General features: G+C 38.5%; 1 protein-coding gene across 1 annotated transcript in view; it reads right to left on the reverse strand.

Annotated features, from left to right (window-relative positions):
* The window catches only part of CSMD1 (CUB and Sushi multiple domains 1), a 1410881-nt gene that overhangs the window by 149840 nt on the left and 1245557 nt on the right, over nucleotides 1-15484 (reverse strand). The window contains exons 40-43 of the mRNA XM_029051790.2: nucleotides 13143-13212; nucleotides 12287-12403; nucleotides 9332-9541; nucleotides 3934-4122 (exon numbers count right to left, since the gene is read on the reverse strand). Of these exons, the coding sequence (XP_028907623.1) occupies nucleotides 3934-4122; nucleotides 9332-9541; nucleotides 12287-12403; nucleotides 13143-13212 (586 nt within the window). The remainder of the gene's footprint in view (nucleotides 1-3933; nucleotides 4123-9331; nucleotides 9542-12286; nucleotides 12404-13142; nucleotides 13213-15484) is intronic.

Consider the following 15484-nt stretch of genomic DNA (forward strand, 5'->3'; position numbering starts at 1 on the left):
ACTGAAATTGCCGTTAGGTGATTACTTGGTTTCCTTGATGAAAGCAATATCGGACTGAATTAGCAAAAGAAGGAAAGTAGGCTGAAAATTATATTTGTCTTAGGAAACCTAATTATATAATTAACTGTCAGGATAATCATCATCATTTCAAATTAATCTGATACTATTTTCTTTTGAAACCAATTTCAGAGCAACCATTTAGTATTTTTGCATAATATTCTTGCAAGTTTGGAAGGGCCATTTTATTAATAGAGTCTTTGACGGCAGGGGTGACGTCTACTAACTGGGTTGTATTCCCCCAAGGATGTAATGCAGTGCTCTTTCCACAAAAGTGTTCCCTTAAGTAATGATAACAATGATGATGATTTATAGACAGGAAATAATAATAATAATACTGGTATTTGTTAAGCGCTTACTATGTGCCAAGCACCGTTCTAAACACTGGTCGGGGTAGATACAGGGTAATGGGTTTGTCCCACGTGAGGCTCATAGTCTTAATCCCCATTTTACAGATGAGGTAACTGAGGCATTGAGAAGTTAAGAAGCATTAAGAAGCAGCGTGGCTCAGTGTAAAGAGCACGGGCTTTGGAGTCAGCGGTCATGAGTTCGAATCCCAGCTCTGCCACTTGTCAGCTGTGTGACTGTGGGCAAGTCACTTAACCTCTCTGTGCCTCAGTTCCCTCATCTGTAAAATGGAGATGAAGACTGTGAGCCCCATGTGGGACAACCTGATTCCCCTGTGTCTACCCCAGCGCTTAGAACAGTGCTCTGCACATAGTAAGTGCTTAACAAATACCAACATTATTATTATTGTTAAGTGACTTGTCCAAAGTCACAGCTGACAGGTGGCAGAGCCGGAATTAATACCCATGACCTCTGATTCCTAAACCCATGTTCTTCCAACTGAACCAAGCTGAAAGAGTGGTGCACTGGTATTCAAATTGAGGTCAGATTACATTTCAGATATTCATTCATTCAGTTATATATATTGAGTGCTTACTTTGTGCAGAACACTGATCTAAGTGCTTGGAGAGTACAATTCAGCAACAAATAGAGATAATCCCTGCCCACGAAGGGCCCACAGGCTAGAATATTCCGAGACTAGAACTAAAACTCTGGTCTTCAACTGAAAGTACAAATGTTACCTGCTCTTTTTTCCAAATATCCTAGAGTAAGTGTGGGGGTATATATACATGTGTGCATGATTAGGCATCCTTTGGGATTCAAGGGTGATAAAGTCGACTTTATCCAATTCAGTCAATTAACCAGTAGCATTTATTGATCACCTACTACTGTGTGCAGAACCTTGTACTATATATGATTCCCGTTCTCTTATTACCTGATACTATGTGCTCTGCACATAGTAAGCACTCAATAAATACTATTGAATGAATGATAGTTTGAATAAGACTAGGATGATCAGTCTCTTCCGTGTCATGGATCTATACAGATCACTCTTTGCGTCACTATCATATTTTCTAACTTGATTGGCTGGGATCACTTTCATCTCTTTCTCTCTTAGTGACAGAGTTTTCTTGAAGCCTCTTGCTGTATGCCAAATTGGTTTCTCCTTTCCTGCTGTCTCCCAGCTGTCCACGACTAGAAGACTGTGCCTATAAAAAGTTAATTCTGCCTTCCTTGTTTATATTTTCCCTACTGTTCGTTCATCATAGAGCAGTCGCTTGGATAGGATGCATCAAACAGTATTTTGATGCTGATGTACTGGCTGTATTACAATATTGCATTGTTTGCTAATTCTGTTTTGGCACGTCTTTACCAATTTAGAGAACGCTATAAAAGTTCGATCAGGCATCGGTGGCAAATTCATGTCTAATAAAGATAATAATAATAACCGTGGTATCGGTGAAGTGCTTACTACACTGTATCGAACACTGGGGTAGATTAGTGGATAATCAGCGCTGACATGGGACTCATAGTCTAAGTAGGAGGGAGAACAGATATTAAATCCCTATTTTGCAGATGAGGAAAATAAGTAATAGAGTAGTTTAGTGGCTCACCCAAGGTCATGCAAAAGGTAAAGTAGTGGAACTGGTTTAGAACTCAGGCTCTTTCCATTAGACCACACCGCTTCCTGTCTAAAACAATACTAAGGAGTGGGTGCAAATGAGATATCAAAAAGCCCTTATTGAATGTCTTTCAAGCTCTAATATGGTCTTGCAATGTTCAGTCACTACAGTCCCTCTAGATGGTAAGCTCACTGTGGGCAGGGACCCACTCTGCTACACTGTACTCTCCCAATGCTTATTACAATATTCTGCACACACAGTAAGCACTCACATTTCATTGATTCAATATTTCTTAAGATTCTTTAAAGCAAAAATAAAATATAAACATCCATCTCTTCATGTCTTCGATATTTTCAGATTTTATTTTTTATCTTTATCAAATCCCATCATAGAGTTCCTCGTCAGCTATCACTTTAGATATATGGATAACTTCAGAGTGACTTCACTAAAAGCAAATAAAGGAATACCCTAGGGTACCTAAAATATGATTTTCAGAATCTGGAAAAATAAGATAAGATTTAATTCAATTTCTCAGTTACTAATGAAGTACCTGGAGTAAAATTATTTGAGTTTCATTTTTTCACCATAGGAAGAGACTAGGCTTCAGTTGAGTCTCCAATGTGAAAATATTGGGAAAGCGTTATAGATCATTCTGTTCTATAAAGAAAATTCCTTATGAATTGGGTGCGCTTATTTTGAAATCATCACCCATATTTTAAAAGACTCAAAAATGACATAAATGAACTAATAATTAATATCCATGTTATACAGCCTAGTTGTCTTATAGAAACATTTTGCTGTGAATCTGGGGAAAAGCCACCGATTTTTGGTTTCTAGTGTGATTTCTACAAGTATGAAAATGGCTGCTAGGCCTAGGTCATCATTAGTGAAATACCTCCAATAGTTACCCACCAAAAGCCGCATTAAATAGAAACTCCTTAATATCGACTTTAAAACACTCAATCACCTTGCCCCTTCCTACCTCACCTCGCTACTCTTCCACTCTTCTATTGCTTCAATTGCTTCAGAGAAGAAGCTTGGCTCAAAGGGGCAGGGGCTGGAGAGTCAGAGAGCATGGGTTCAAATCCCTGCTCTGCCACTTGTCAGCTGTGTGACTTTGGGCAAGTCATTTAACTTCTCTGTGCCTCAGTGACTTCATCTGTAAAATGGGCATCAAGATAGTGAGCCCCAAGTAAGACAACCTAATCACCTTGTATCCTCCGCAACATTAGGACAGTGCTTTGCACATAGTAAGCATTTAAAAATGCCATTATTATTATTATTATTCCTATAACCCGCCCACATACTTCACTCCTCTAATGCCAACCTAATCACCTCGATCTCATCTAATTGGGCCCCAACTTATCATCCACATCCTGCCCCCAGCCAGGAACACCCTCCCTTTACATATCTGATTCTCCCCACCTTCAAAGAATCGTTGAAGGCACACCTCCTCCAAGAAGTCTTCCTTAACTAAGCCCTCATTTCCTCTTTTTCCACTCCCTTCTGCATTGCCCTGACTTGGTCCCTATATTCACCACTACTCACCCAACCCAAGCCCCACGGCACTTATATACATTTCTGTAATTCATTTTTAGTAATGTCAGTATCCCTCCCAGACTGTAAGCTCGCTGTAGGCAGAGAATGCGTCTGTCATAGTGTTTTGTTGTACTCTCTCAATTGCTTAGTATAGTGCCCTGCACAGAGTAAGTGCTCAATAAATATGAACAGTTGAAATCTACATCCATATCTATACATTTATTTTTACTTATAAAATACATCTATGTGCAACAGTGATGTTCTTCAAATGCAAACAGCTAATAAGATTGCTTAATATGACAAACTGCGATAAAACAGGATAAGGAAGAATTACAACCATAATAACATAAGAAATTGACTCAGATACCTTCACATCTTGGGAAAGGATAGTTCCAGTTCCTGTTGATTCCGTGCTGACAGGTGAGAACGGGATGGCCTATTAAAACGTATCCAGGATAACATTGAAATGATATAGACTGACCAACACTATAATCTGAGTTGACTATGTAGCCATTGAGAAAAGGAGGTGGATCGGGGCAGTTTTGTAATTCGTATGCTGTGAAAAAATAAATACACATTCAACGTGTTAAAAATCAACCAAAATAAGATCTAATATCTAATATCACCTAGCATTTTGTTAGAACTAAAGATATACCATCAGGATGATGACCTTTAGAACTTAGAAAGAACAGCAACAATTTGATTGGAAAGAATAGTGAGATGTCAGGCAAAGCAATTATATTTGTGGTCTTTTACAATTATTGAGGACAAAGCACAGTAGGGATTGCTTAAAAATTCAACAACACAGAAGTTCTTGTTCAGTGACAAGGTCACAGTCAAAGTAGAGTACTTTAAAATACTTTTAAGAGATTTGCGAAGAGGTGGCAAGAGAAGTGTAAGGAAGGGAAAAAAGAAAAGAAAAAGAAAATGACAAAACCCAGGGTGCGAAGGGCCTGGTTTTCCCTAGTGGACACTATTGAGAATATCTGGGAGCAGCTTGGCTTTTCTGCCAGTCATGGAGCACACCACCCTCTTTCACTTAATTTGTCTTAAAACTATGTGGCAAGATCACATGCTAAGTTTATGTGTGACGGAATAATAAAATGAAATTGCCACACAAGCCCACATACTGACTGTTAGCACTGTACTTTGGAAATTATAACTTAGAGGCACAAGCCATATTCACTGTTCTAGTCATGGTATTAAACACTGGGGTAGAAGGCCTAGTGGCAAGATCGCTGGCTTTAGAGTCAGAGGACGGGGGTTCTGATCCTGGCTCTGCCACTTATTTGTTGTGTGACCTTGGGCAAGTCTTTTCACATGACTCAGGGGAAAAAGCCCGGGCTTGGGAGTCAGAGGTCATGGACTCTAATCCCAGCTCTGTCACTTGTCTGCTGTGTGACCTTGGGCAAGTCACTTAACTTCTCTGGGCCTCAGCTACCTCATCTGTAAAATGGGGATGAAGATTGTGAGCCCCACTTGGGAAAATCTGATCACCTTGCATCTCCTCCGCAGCGCTTAGAACAGTGCTTCACACATAGTAAGCGATCAGTAAATGTCATCATTATTCCAGCACTTAGAACAGTGATTTGCACATAGTAAGCACTTAACAAATGCCATCATTATTATTATTGTTATTATTCTCTATGCCTCAGTTTCCTCATCTGTAAAATGAGTATTAAGACTGTGAGCCCCATGTAGGACAGGGACTGTGTCCAACTGAATTACCTTGTATCTATCCCAGTGCTTAGAACGGTGCTTGGCACATAGTAAGTGCTTAACGAATACCATATTTATTATTTCACTTATTATTATCATCACTATAGAAGGTGGTCAGGTCGTACAAAGTCCCCGTAATGCATGGGGCACACAGTATTTATCCCACTCTTATGGGTAAGGCAACTGAGGCACAGAGAAGTGAAGTGACTTGGCCAAGGTCAAAATGGGGAATAAGACTGTGAGTCCCACATGGGTCAGGGACTGTGTCCAACCTGTTTATCTTTTTGCATCCACCCCAATGCTTAGAACAGTGCCTGATGTGTAGTAAGTACTGAACACATACCATAAAAAAGGCTCTGCAGAGAATATGTCTTATTACATACTATCTCTACTATTCCTGATAAGTTACAAACTGATTCCTCTTTTCTGTTTCACTCAACCCAGAACACTTCACCTAAGAACAACAACTAATTAACAATTAACTTCACTTAACAACTAAACATCATCCATCTTTGTCGGATTGATAAATAATTCGCCAGTGCCTGATATTTGGGGTGGATGCTCTGGGCCCAATCATTCCATTTCCTTTATATTTCACTATCTCTGCAAATTTTGGAAGATACCTGTTGAACTGACTTGCAGCTACACACTCCTAATCCCAAATCTATCTTGTTCACGCCTTTAAAAGATCATTTGTCTCTCCTCCTGCTTCAACCCTGACATTCCAGGCCTATCCCAACCCTCATTTTCTGGGTCTCTTGAATTTTGGGGATGTGAGGCAGGGAATGCAGGACAATGGGAAGAATGATAATGACCTGTGTCTTTGCTGTGCTGTTTCTGTCTCACTGGAATACTTTGGGAGATCAGATGGCGAGGGTTAAGTCGAGACCGGGGTGGTGTGGATGGAGCAGAGACAGAGAGAAATTATTAAAAGTAAAGGCTTATGGTGTGGGTTATAGATGTGGGGAGACACATCTAAAAGCAGTATTCTCCTCTGAGAAAGGGCACACAAACTTCAAGAAGAACAGGCCAAATGGGATGGACAGGTAAAGCAAGAAAAAGAAGACTTACCTGGGTGATTGTTGGCAACAACATTATACAACTAAATAATTATTCTCTGGAAATCAGGAATTGACTGCATAATAGAAACAGGCTACTGATCTTATTTAGTGACATCCTAAAATATTCTGGTCATTTGAGCCATAACCAGTGGAAGATGCCATGAGCAGATGCAAAAATACCATATAACATTCTCAAATCAAAATTATCTTTAAGAAGTTGGTGAGACAATGCAGTATAAACCAATAGAATTCACTTGTAATTAAAACTGCATACCAATTAGATCATAAAAGATTTTCAAACTTCATGACTAATACGACAGCCATGTCACTTGAATTGTAGGTCATTTAAAATTTGAAACTGCACTTTCCAGATTTAACATATGAATATATCACTTTTATTATTTTCAGCTCTGGGTTATCAGCTATAATTGAATGCAGTGATTCACTGTTCAATCATTACTGTCAATATTACCCCCAAATCTTGACACATAATGGCATAATTCAGATTTATTTTTATGACTATCTTGTCCAAAGTTGAGATTTACTGTTGAGCCCTACACAATGAAATATGTGTTAGCATTAAAGGCTACTTTAAAATTCGGTATTAAATTGATAAAGAGGGAGGAATTAGGAGACATGAAACCATTTCATGTTGTAGTGACATACATCCTGTAGAAAATCCCTGTCACTGTGAGTTACAGCTACATATTGGTGCTAATTCCTTGTGGGCAGAGATTGTGCCTGCCAACAATATTGTATTGTACTCTCCCAAGAGCTTAGTACAATATTCAGCACAAAGTAAATGCCCAATTTATACCACCTATTGACCATTTTAGACGGTTCAAGAAGCAAACTGATATTTGTCTGAATAAGAAGCCCAGTCATGTTGTCCATGCACAAAACATTAAAGAATAGGCTCAATTCAGCAGAAATTGGAAGACCAGGCTATATTTCTGTGAGAAATATTTTGACGCAAGTTAACTCTTGTTGAGCCTTCAAACAATAAATTAATAAAGCTAGGCTGTATAGGAACAAACTACACTGTCAATCGGCAGTATTTACTGGGTGACCATTATGTGCACAGACACACAGACACACACACACACACATATACTAGCATATAGCACATGCTAATAATGACCATAATAACAGTGGTATTTCTTAAGTAATTACTACATGACAACCACTGAACTAAGTGCTGAGGAAGATACAACAAAGTCAGATTGGATATTGTCCTTGTTCCACAAGGGACTCACAGTCTAAGAAGGAGGAAAAAGAGTAAGTAATGATAATAATAATCATCATGGTATTTATTAAGCACTTACTATGTGCCAAGCACTGTTCTAAGCACTGGGGTAGAAACGAGGTAATCAGGTTGTCTCACAGGGGGCTCACTGTCTTAATCCCCATTTTAGAGATGAGGTAACTGAGGCACAAAGAAGTTAAGTGACTTGCCCAAGGTCACACAGCTGACAGGTGGTGGAGGCAGGATACCTTGTATCTACCCTAGTGCTTAGAACAGTGCTTGGCACATAGTAAGCACTTAACAAATACCATCATCATCACCTTTATCTCGTATCTGTAAAAAAAGTTTAATATTTGCTTCTCAGTTAGATTTCAAGCAGTATGAAGGCAGAGATTATGTCTAGAAACTTATCATACTCTCTTATGTGCAGTGCTCTGCCCACAGTAGGGGCTCAATGAATATTATTGATGATAACTATGAATATGACGATGATGACGATGACAAATGATTGAGATGTAAAATTAATTCCATCATATTTACTGAGCACTTACTGTGTGCAGAGCATTGCCATGTCAAATTGTGTGATTCATTCTCATAGGTTATATATCCAAGTATTTTTTATGTTTTAAAAGAACTAAATTTCAAATAGAAGTAATAGCCATCAAAAAAAAAAAATCACATGAAAACTTTAGAATGTTCTACAGAATGATTTAGTAGATTACTTGAAAGGCTAGTTCTATGAAACTTCAGAGCAGATAGTGCAAGGAGATCAAAATTAGTATTTCTATCACTTGAACTCAGGTCCATTTGAAAAGGCAAAAAAGGAGAGTAGATACATTTTGTACAAAATGAACACTACGCCTTATATTTGTTACAAGGTTGCAGAGGCTAAACAAGTATCACCTCAATTTTTCTCCGTGGGCTTTACACTTAGGCCAAAACAAAATAATACAGTTCCAGAAAGCTCAGTTTTATATTATTAATTTATGTTCTGAACCTCCTTTTTGTAATATCTGTTTTGTTTTCCTACTTTATAATACTTCACTACACTTAAATGAATGGAGTTTTGAGCACATTTGATTCCTTAAATTAGAAGCTAGACTCTTCAGTCCCCCTTGGGTTGGTTTAAGTGGGAAAATGGAGCTAGAGAATGTTAAATCCTTCCCATTCTCACAACCCCAGAATATTAACTGGCCGTCCCATGGAGGGGTGGTAGGGAGGATTCAGAGCCCTGTTTGGAGCAGTCAGGAGAACGAGATGAAGTGACAGGAAGATGGACAGATATTCCTAAACACTTTGTATAGTGCTCTGCACACATTAAGTGATCAATAACTACCACTGATTGATTGACTGATATTTCTAGCAATCCTACCATCAATGTAGATGCTTCTGCTTTCAGTTAAAAGCATTTACTGAGCACCCACTATGTCCAGAATGCTTGGGAGAGTACAATGGAGTTACTAGCCCTGATTTGCTCTCTCTCTTCACTCTCTCTGAAAATGGCATATTGGGAAATGCCAGACTGTGTAACCAGCTGTAGTCCAGGGATTAATCATCATGGGAAGCAAAGATAGGCTTCAGACAGAAATATGGAAGGAGGAGGAAAACGAGGTAAGGTGGTATATTCTGTAGCTGCAATCAGGAAAATAGAATTCTTTATAGCATTCATTATAAATATTATAATATGTATTTATCAAGGTAATTTAAAAAAAAATCATTGTAGATTGGTTAGTTCTCACCTTGATATGCAAGCTTAAATCCTTGCTTGCTTTCTGAATGATCGCTATAAAAATGGATGAGCGTTTCATGGGTTGTGCTTAGCAGCACTGGTGGGAGATCAAGTCCACTAAACTGACCGATCATTGAACTGGTGTGATAAGGTCCATTTTGAATTTCAAGATAGTCGTGATTTGCTTCAGTGGAAAAATTCAGGAATTGAATATGGGCTCCTATGAAGAAGAAGAATGAAAATCAATATGGAAACCATAGAAGATATTTACATATATATGAAACTTTAAAATAATCAGCTTGCCCTCCCCCCCCCCATTTCTTATCTCACTGATTTCCTACTCCAGTCCTGCCCAAATATTTCATTGCCATAGCACCAACATATTCGCTGTACCCGAATCTCATCTTATCTAACCGTTAAGTCCTTTTCCACATCCTCCCTCTGGTCCAGAACTCCATCCAGAATTTCCTCCTCCTCCCCACTCACCAGGCAACCACTCTCCTGTCCTTCTAAGACTTATTAAGGTCACATTTCCTCCAAGAGATGATTGATTGACTGATTAACAGGCTATTTTAAGGTCAAGGACCTGCAGCACTTCAGATATCCTTCACAGATGCCAAAGCAACACACTGATCCAGAATCCCCTTGTTCCTCTTTCCTTCAGAGATCATTGCTTGGAAAGTATCTAATAAATTAGCTCTCATTTCAGAACCACCATTACCACCATCTCATTCATTAAAGAGGATAATTGGGTTTCCATTGTTGAGATATGGATACTGAATTAAAGTGGAAATTAAAAATCATTGAATTAGGAGCAGAGTCCCTATCTGAAGTTTATATTTTCAGGTGATCACAGGGAAAAAAAAAAAAGCAGTCCAGCACTTGGTTTCTTCTTCTATTGGAATCAACACCTCTTAAAAATTATGTTCCAATAATTTATGTCAACATTCTAGCAGCTAATCTATAGAACCCAGTGTTTGTCTATGGTGAATCATGTTTTTTATTGATAATCGAGAATTTGTTATCTCTTGTAATAAAGAAACTTTTAAAAACTTAAGCAACATTGGCTCAGTGCTTAACTCTGGGTAATGTTAGTCATAACAATGGGGGAACCAGAGTGAGTACCTGGATCCTTATCTATGGATTCAATGAAAATACAGCTTCCTTTTTTTATGTCATCATCCCATATCGATGAAAAAAATGTTTTTGTCAGAAAGAGAGGAACAGTCCTAAAAACCAAGATTTTGTGTTTGGTGATGACTAAAGGTCATTAAACTTGGGTCCCTTTCTGAGGCCCAAGGAATAAGATGTTCATGGATAATCAATCACACTTATGGAGCACTTTCTTTGGGGAGAGCACTGTCTTAAGCACTAAGGAAAGTACAATATAACAGAGTTGGTAGAAACATTCCCTGCCCACAAGGCACTTATAGTCTAGAGGATATCATTATATGTCATTTTGTCTGTTTCTCCATCTAGCTTTTGGAAGTCAATCTATACATCTTTTGCCCGTGGTGCTCCCCCAAGTTCTTTCTGCAGTCAGTGCAGTCAGTGCACATCCACTGAGAACAGAATGCAGACAACAACTAAAGTATAATAGCAAAGTAAAAATTTTAAAAGGTCTATTTCAATAGGGAATATTCCTCATTGTCACGACAAGTTGTGCTTGTTGTAAAGGTTTTTTCAGAAGAGCGATTTTTCCAAACCAATCACTACGCTTAGGGATATGATTGAAGGGCGCCATATGTGTCCCTGAGACGCTATCCAAATGAACTAAAGTAGTGCAAGATTTAGAAATGTGATTGAATGTTTATAGGAGTACCCATAATAGCGAGCTGCACAATTTCTAAACCTTGTCATTTTCAGGCTAATGCTTCATTTTCACTTTTCATCATAATGAAAACAAAGTATCTTGGTGAAAGACTTGACATTAGAAAGGCAGCCACGGGCTTGTGGAGATTAAAAGGGACAAATACCATTTACCCAGAAGGTAACCTCAAAATTAATAAAGGTACAAAGCAATGAAAGAGGGAAAGTGGAGGCTGAGAAAGGAAAAACACACAATCTGGTCTTCTATGACATGTGATTGCACTGAGCATTTTGCTTAGAATACTATTAGAGAATTAGAAATGTTCTTTCTAGTAGCATGGAAAGACAATTTTGCATTTGTACATGGGTGTGGTGAACCCTGATTTGAGAAGCAGCATGGTGTAGTGGATAGAACATGGACCTGGGAGTCAGAAGGTCATGAGTTCTAATCCTGGCTCTGCCACTGGTCTGCTGGGTGACCTTAGACTAGTTACTTCACTTCTCTATGCCTCGATTACTTCATCTGTAAAATGGGGATTACGACTGCGAGCCCCATGTGTGACAGGGACTGTGTCCAACCTGATTAACTTGTATCCACCCCAGTGCTTAGAACAGTGCCTGGCACACAGTAAGCGCTTAAAGAATACCAAATTTATTATTATTATTGAAACACCTGGTCCTCATCTTGATGAATTTTAAATACAAGTACATTTTTAATACAATTTAATTCCTGAAAGGTCTTAGCTGAAGAATAAAAGAAGGAAGGGGAATCAAAAGCTACATATGTGAAAGATATTATATGATAAACATTAGGAGTCACTGCACTGGTACAGAAATGAGAAGTGTAAACACATACTAATTAAATTAGAGAAGCTATATTTGCATTTTGTTTGTCTTTGCATTATGGTAGGTGTAAATTGCTTTGAAAGCATTTTGCAAGATTGAATTTTCAAATAATGCATTTCTATAGGTATATTTGCTCCTTGGGTGTTTATTTTAAATTACAAAACACCTTCGATTTCAAGGACCACTCAGTTTTTTTGAACACATAATGTTTGTTCCAACTTCAATTATTTTCAGGTGGTAAGTTAGAGCACCCATAAATATCCAAGATGAAAGATTCAACTCATCTCTCTTGAAGTGTACTTTCACTTACCATAGCCAATGGGAAACAAAATCTTCCATGTGCAGTCTAAATTACTCGGGTAATTTGAAGGAAAACCTGGGCTGAGGATGATGCCGCCCATATTTGTCAAAGTTCCTCCACATTTTGCTAAATAGAGAATGACAGTTAGTTTTTGAGCAATCTTGAATTTGTTTTCTAATAATATTTACTTAAAATATTTTTACTGAGTTTGATATTCACCTTAGCTCCACAGCACTTACATAAGTATCTGTGTACTCTATTTCCCCTATCCAAAATTTATTTTCATATCTATCTTCTTAGACCGTAAGCTCCTTGTGTACAGGGCTTGTATCTACCAACTCTGTTGTTTTATCTCTTCCCAAATGCTTAATACAGTGCTATACACACATTAAATATTCAGTAAATTTCATGGATTGATTAATTCATTGAAAAGGCAGATAAATTCTCACAGATAACAACCAAATCCTAATTTGATGGTTTTAAAAAATGAAGGAATTGCAGTTTAGAGCTTTAAATAAACAGGACAAAGGTGGTCATCGTGAATTGGTTTCTCACCTCAGAGAATTGTGTAATGTGGAAGAGATGACAGATATATTCAGTTTGGAAGAAATTAATTTTTATAATATAGGCAGTATTTCTGCTAAAAATAAACCTCCACTGCTTAACCACGTTGATTAAATGAATATATTTCTACCACATTGTCCACATGTTGATCACCTTCTAAAATATTCTAAAGGATGAATTAGATTCATTGTGCTTTGCAAGTAGTTCTTGAAAGCCCTTGTAAGCACTTAACAAATACCATCATCATCACTGGCCTGAAATATATCGGGCCAGTAAAATAACAGGAATATGCTGTGCTTACCGATGCAGAGAGGAGATGGGTAATTCCAGCGACGAACAGTTCCTGGCATACATGAAATATGGGATCGGCCCTATTTGAAGGAAAACAAAGTGCATTTCACACAATGACAATAGGAAATTTAATGGCCCAGTGAATGGGAAATTATCCCTTTATTTCTGTGTTTTCTATCTCGGTTTCCTGGGGTGATTAAATAAAATGGACAGAAAAAAACATGCTTCATAGTAAAATTTCAAGCCGCTACTTTAGACTGCTGATATTCTAATAAGTAGAAACAGTACCGCCCAGTTGAAAAAGCATGGGACTGGGCATCAGAGGCCTGGGATCAATAATGATAATAATAATTGGGGTATTTGTTAATACCACAGATCTAATTCCAGTTCTTCCAGTTGCCTGCTAGCCTGTCACTGGGAAGGGACTGTCTCTATCTTTTGCCAAATTGTACATTCCAAGTGCTTACTATAGTGCTCTACACATAGTAAGCACTCAATAAATACTATTGAATGAATGAATGAATGTGACCTTGGGTAAGTCACCATCTCTGTGCCTTAGTTTTCTCAACTGTAAAATGGCGGGTTCAATTAGTCTAGTCTACCTCCAAATTCAACTATGAACCCCATGTAGAACAGGGATGGTTTCTGATCTGATTCACTTAGATCTACTCCAGCACTTTGTGCTTGACACAAAGCAAGCACTTAACAAAATATCCACAATAATAATAATAATGATACTAATGTGGAGAGTGGGCAGCTGTAAGCTCGTCAAAGGGCAGGAACTGTCTCTTTCTGTTACCGATTTGTACATTCCAAGTGCTTAGTACAGTTCTCTGCACATAGTAAGTGCTCAATAAATATTATTGAATGAATGAATGAATTGCAATTATTTCCATTTATAGAAGAAAAATGCATGTTGCTACGTTAAAAAAAAAAAATTCTGAATATTGGGTTTTGTGTTGCCTAGAGCCCAGAGCTGAATGAAAGCAATTTTAATATCTCTCAACTGAGGCATCTGCCCTGATCCACATAGAGGTAACTGTCAATAAAAATGGTTTTTCAAGTGTAGTATGGAAATCTTCAGCAATTACAGACCACAACGATCTTACCATGAAAAGGAATGTGATTGAAGCAGAAGGTGATGAAGGTGCTGAAGCAGATGCTCAACCAAGTAACTTGAGATGCTGCTAATTTGACCTAATGACTCAGGCCTTCTAAGCCTCTGTTTAATAATTATGACATTTGTTAAGCACTTACCTTGCGCCAGGTACTATACTAAGCACTAGGGTGATACAACTAAATCGAATGGAACAGAGTCCCTGTCCCACCAGGGCTCACAGTCTCAATCCCCATTTTACAAATGAGGTCACTGAGGCACAGAGAAGTGACTTGCCCAGGGCCACACAGCAGACAAGTGCTCAGAGAAGCAGAGTGGCTCAGTGGAAAGAGCCCGGGCTTGGGAATCAGAGGTCGTGGGTTCTAATCCGGATCCACCACTTATCAGCTGTGCGACTTTGGGCAAGTCACTTAACTTCTCTGTGCCTCAGTTCCCTCATCTGGAAAATGGGGATTGAGACTGTGAGCCCCACGTGGGACAACCTGATTACCTTGAATCTACCCAGTGCTTAGAGCAGTGTTTGGCATATAGTAAGCGCTTAACAAATACCAACGTTATCATTATTATTATTATTACAAGTGGCGAAGCTGGGAATTGAACCCATAAGCTTCTGACTCCCAGACCCTTTCTCTATCCACTACACCAGACTCCTTCTCTGATTATTTGTGGCTACCACAGCACTAACAGCAATTTCAGTGGGTTTTGTGGGATCAACCTGTTTTCACAACAATGATTCAGTCTGATTGGTTAGCCACTGCAATTGGGGAAAATGCTTCTGGGGCTTTTATGGGCAGTACAGCACAGGAAGCTGGAAAATTGTAAACTGGAGTTAAGAAAATCTGAGATTTGTGTTATGAGACTGTTTTCTTGTAAATTCTTGTTAAGTAGTCAGACCTCTGCCCAGGTGACAATTACCTTTACTGTACTAGTATATTGTGTTCCTGGCACCAAGAAAGGGTATACCAAGGGCTATAGGGTTTATTTAAAGAGGATAGGAAATGTTGGGGAAAACCCTCCAGGACAGCCATTTTGTCAAATGTACTAACAATGTTTTATTGGATATTTGTCTTTTTTTGCATAAGCTTTGTTTAATCCCTGGTTATTTAGGTTGGCACTAACATTAGGCCACCCCCATGAAGATCTGGGCTCAAACTGGGTTCGTTTCCTGGAAAATTCTATGAGGAAAACTTGCCAGCCCTGGTTGGCTTGACCAAGGACCCATAATAGTAATAAAA

This window comes from Ornithorhynchus anatinus, chromosome X1 (assembly GCF_004115215.2).
Source record: "Ornithorhynchus anatinus isolate Pmale09 chromosome X1, mOrnAna1.pri.v4, whole genome shotgun sequence".
Lineage (NCBI taxonomy): Eukaryota > Metazoa > Chordata > Mammalia > Monotremata > Ornithorhynchidae > Ornithorhynchus > Ornithorhynchus anatinus.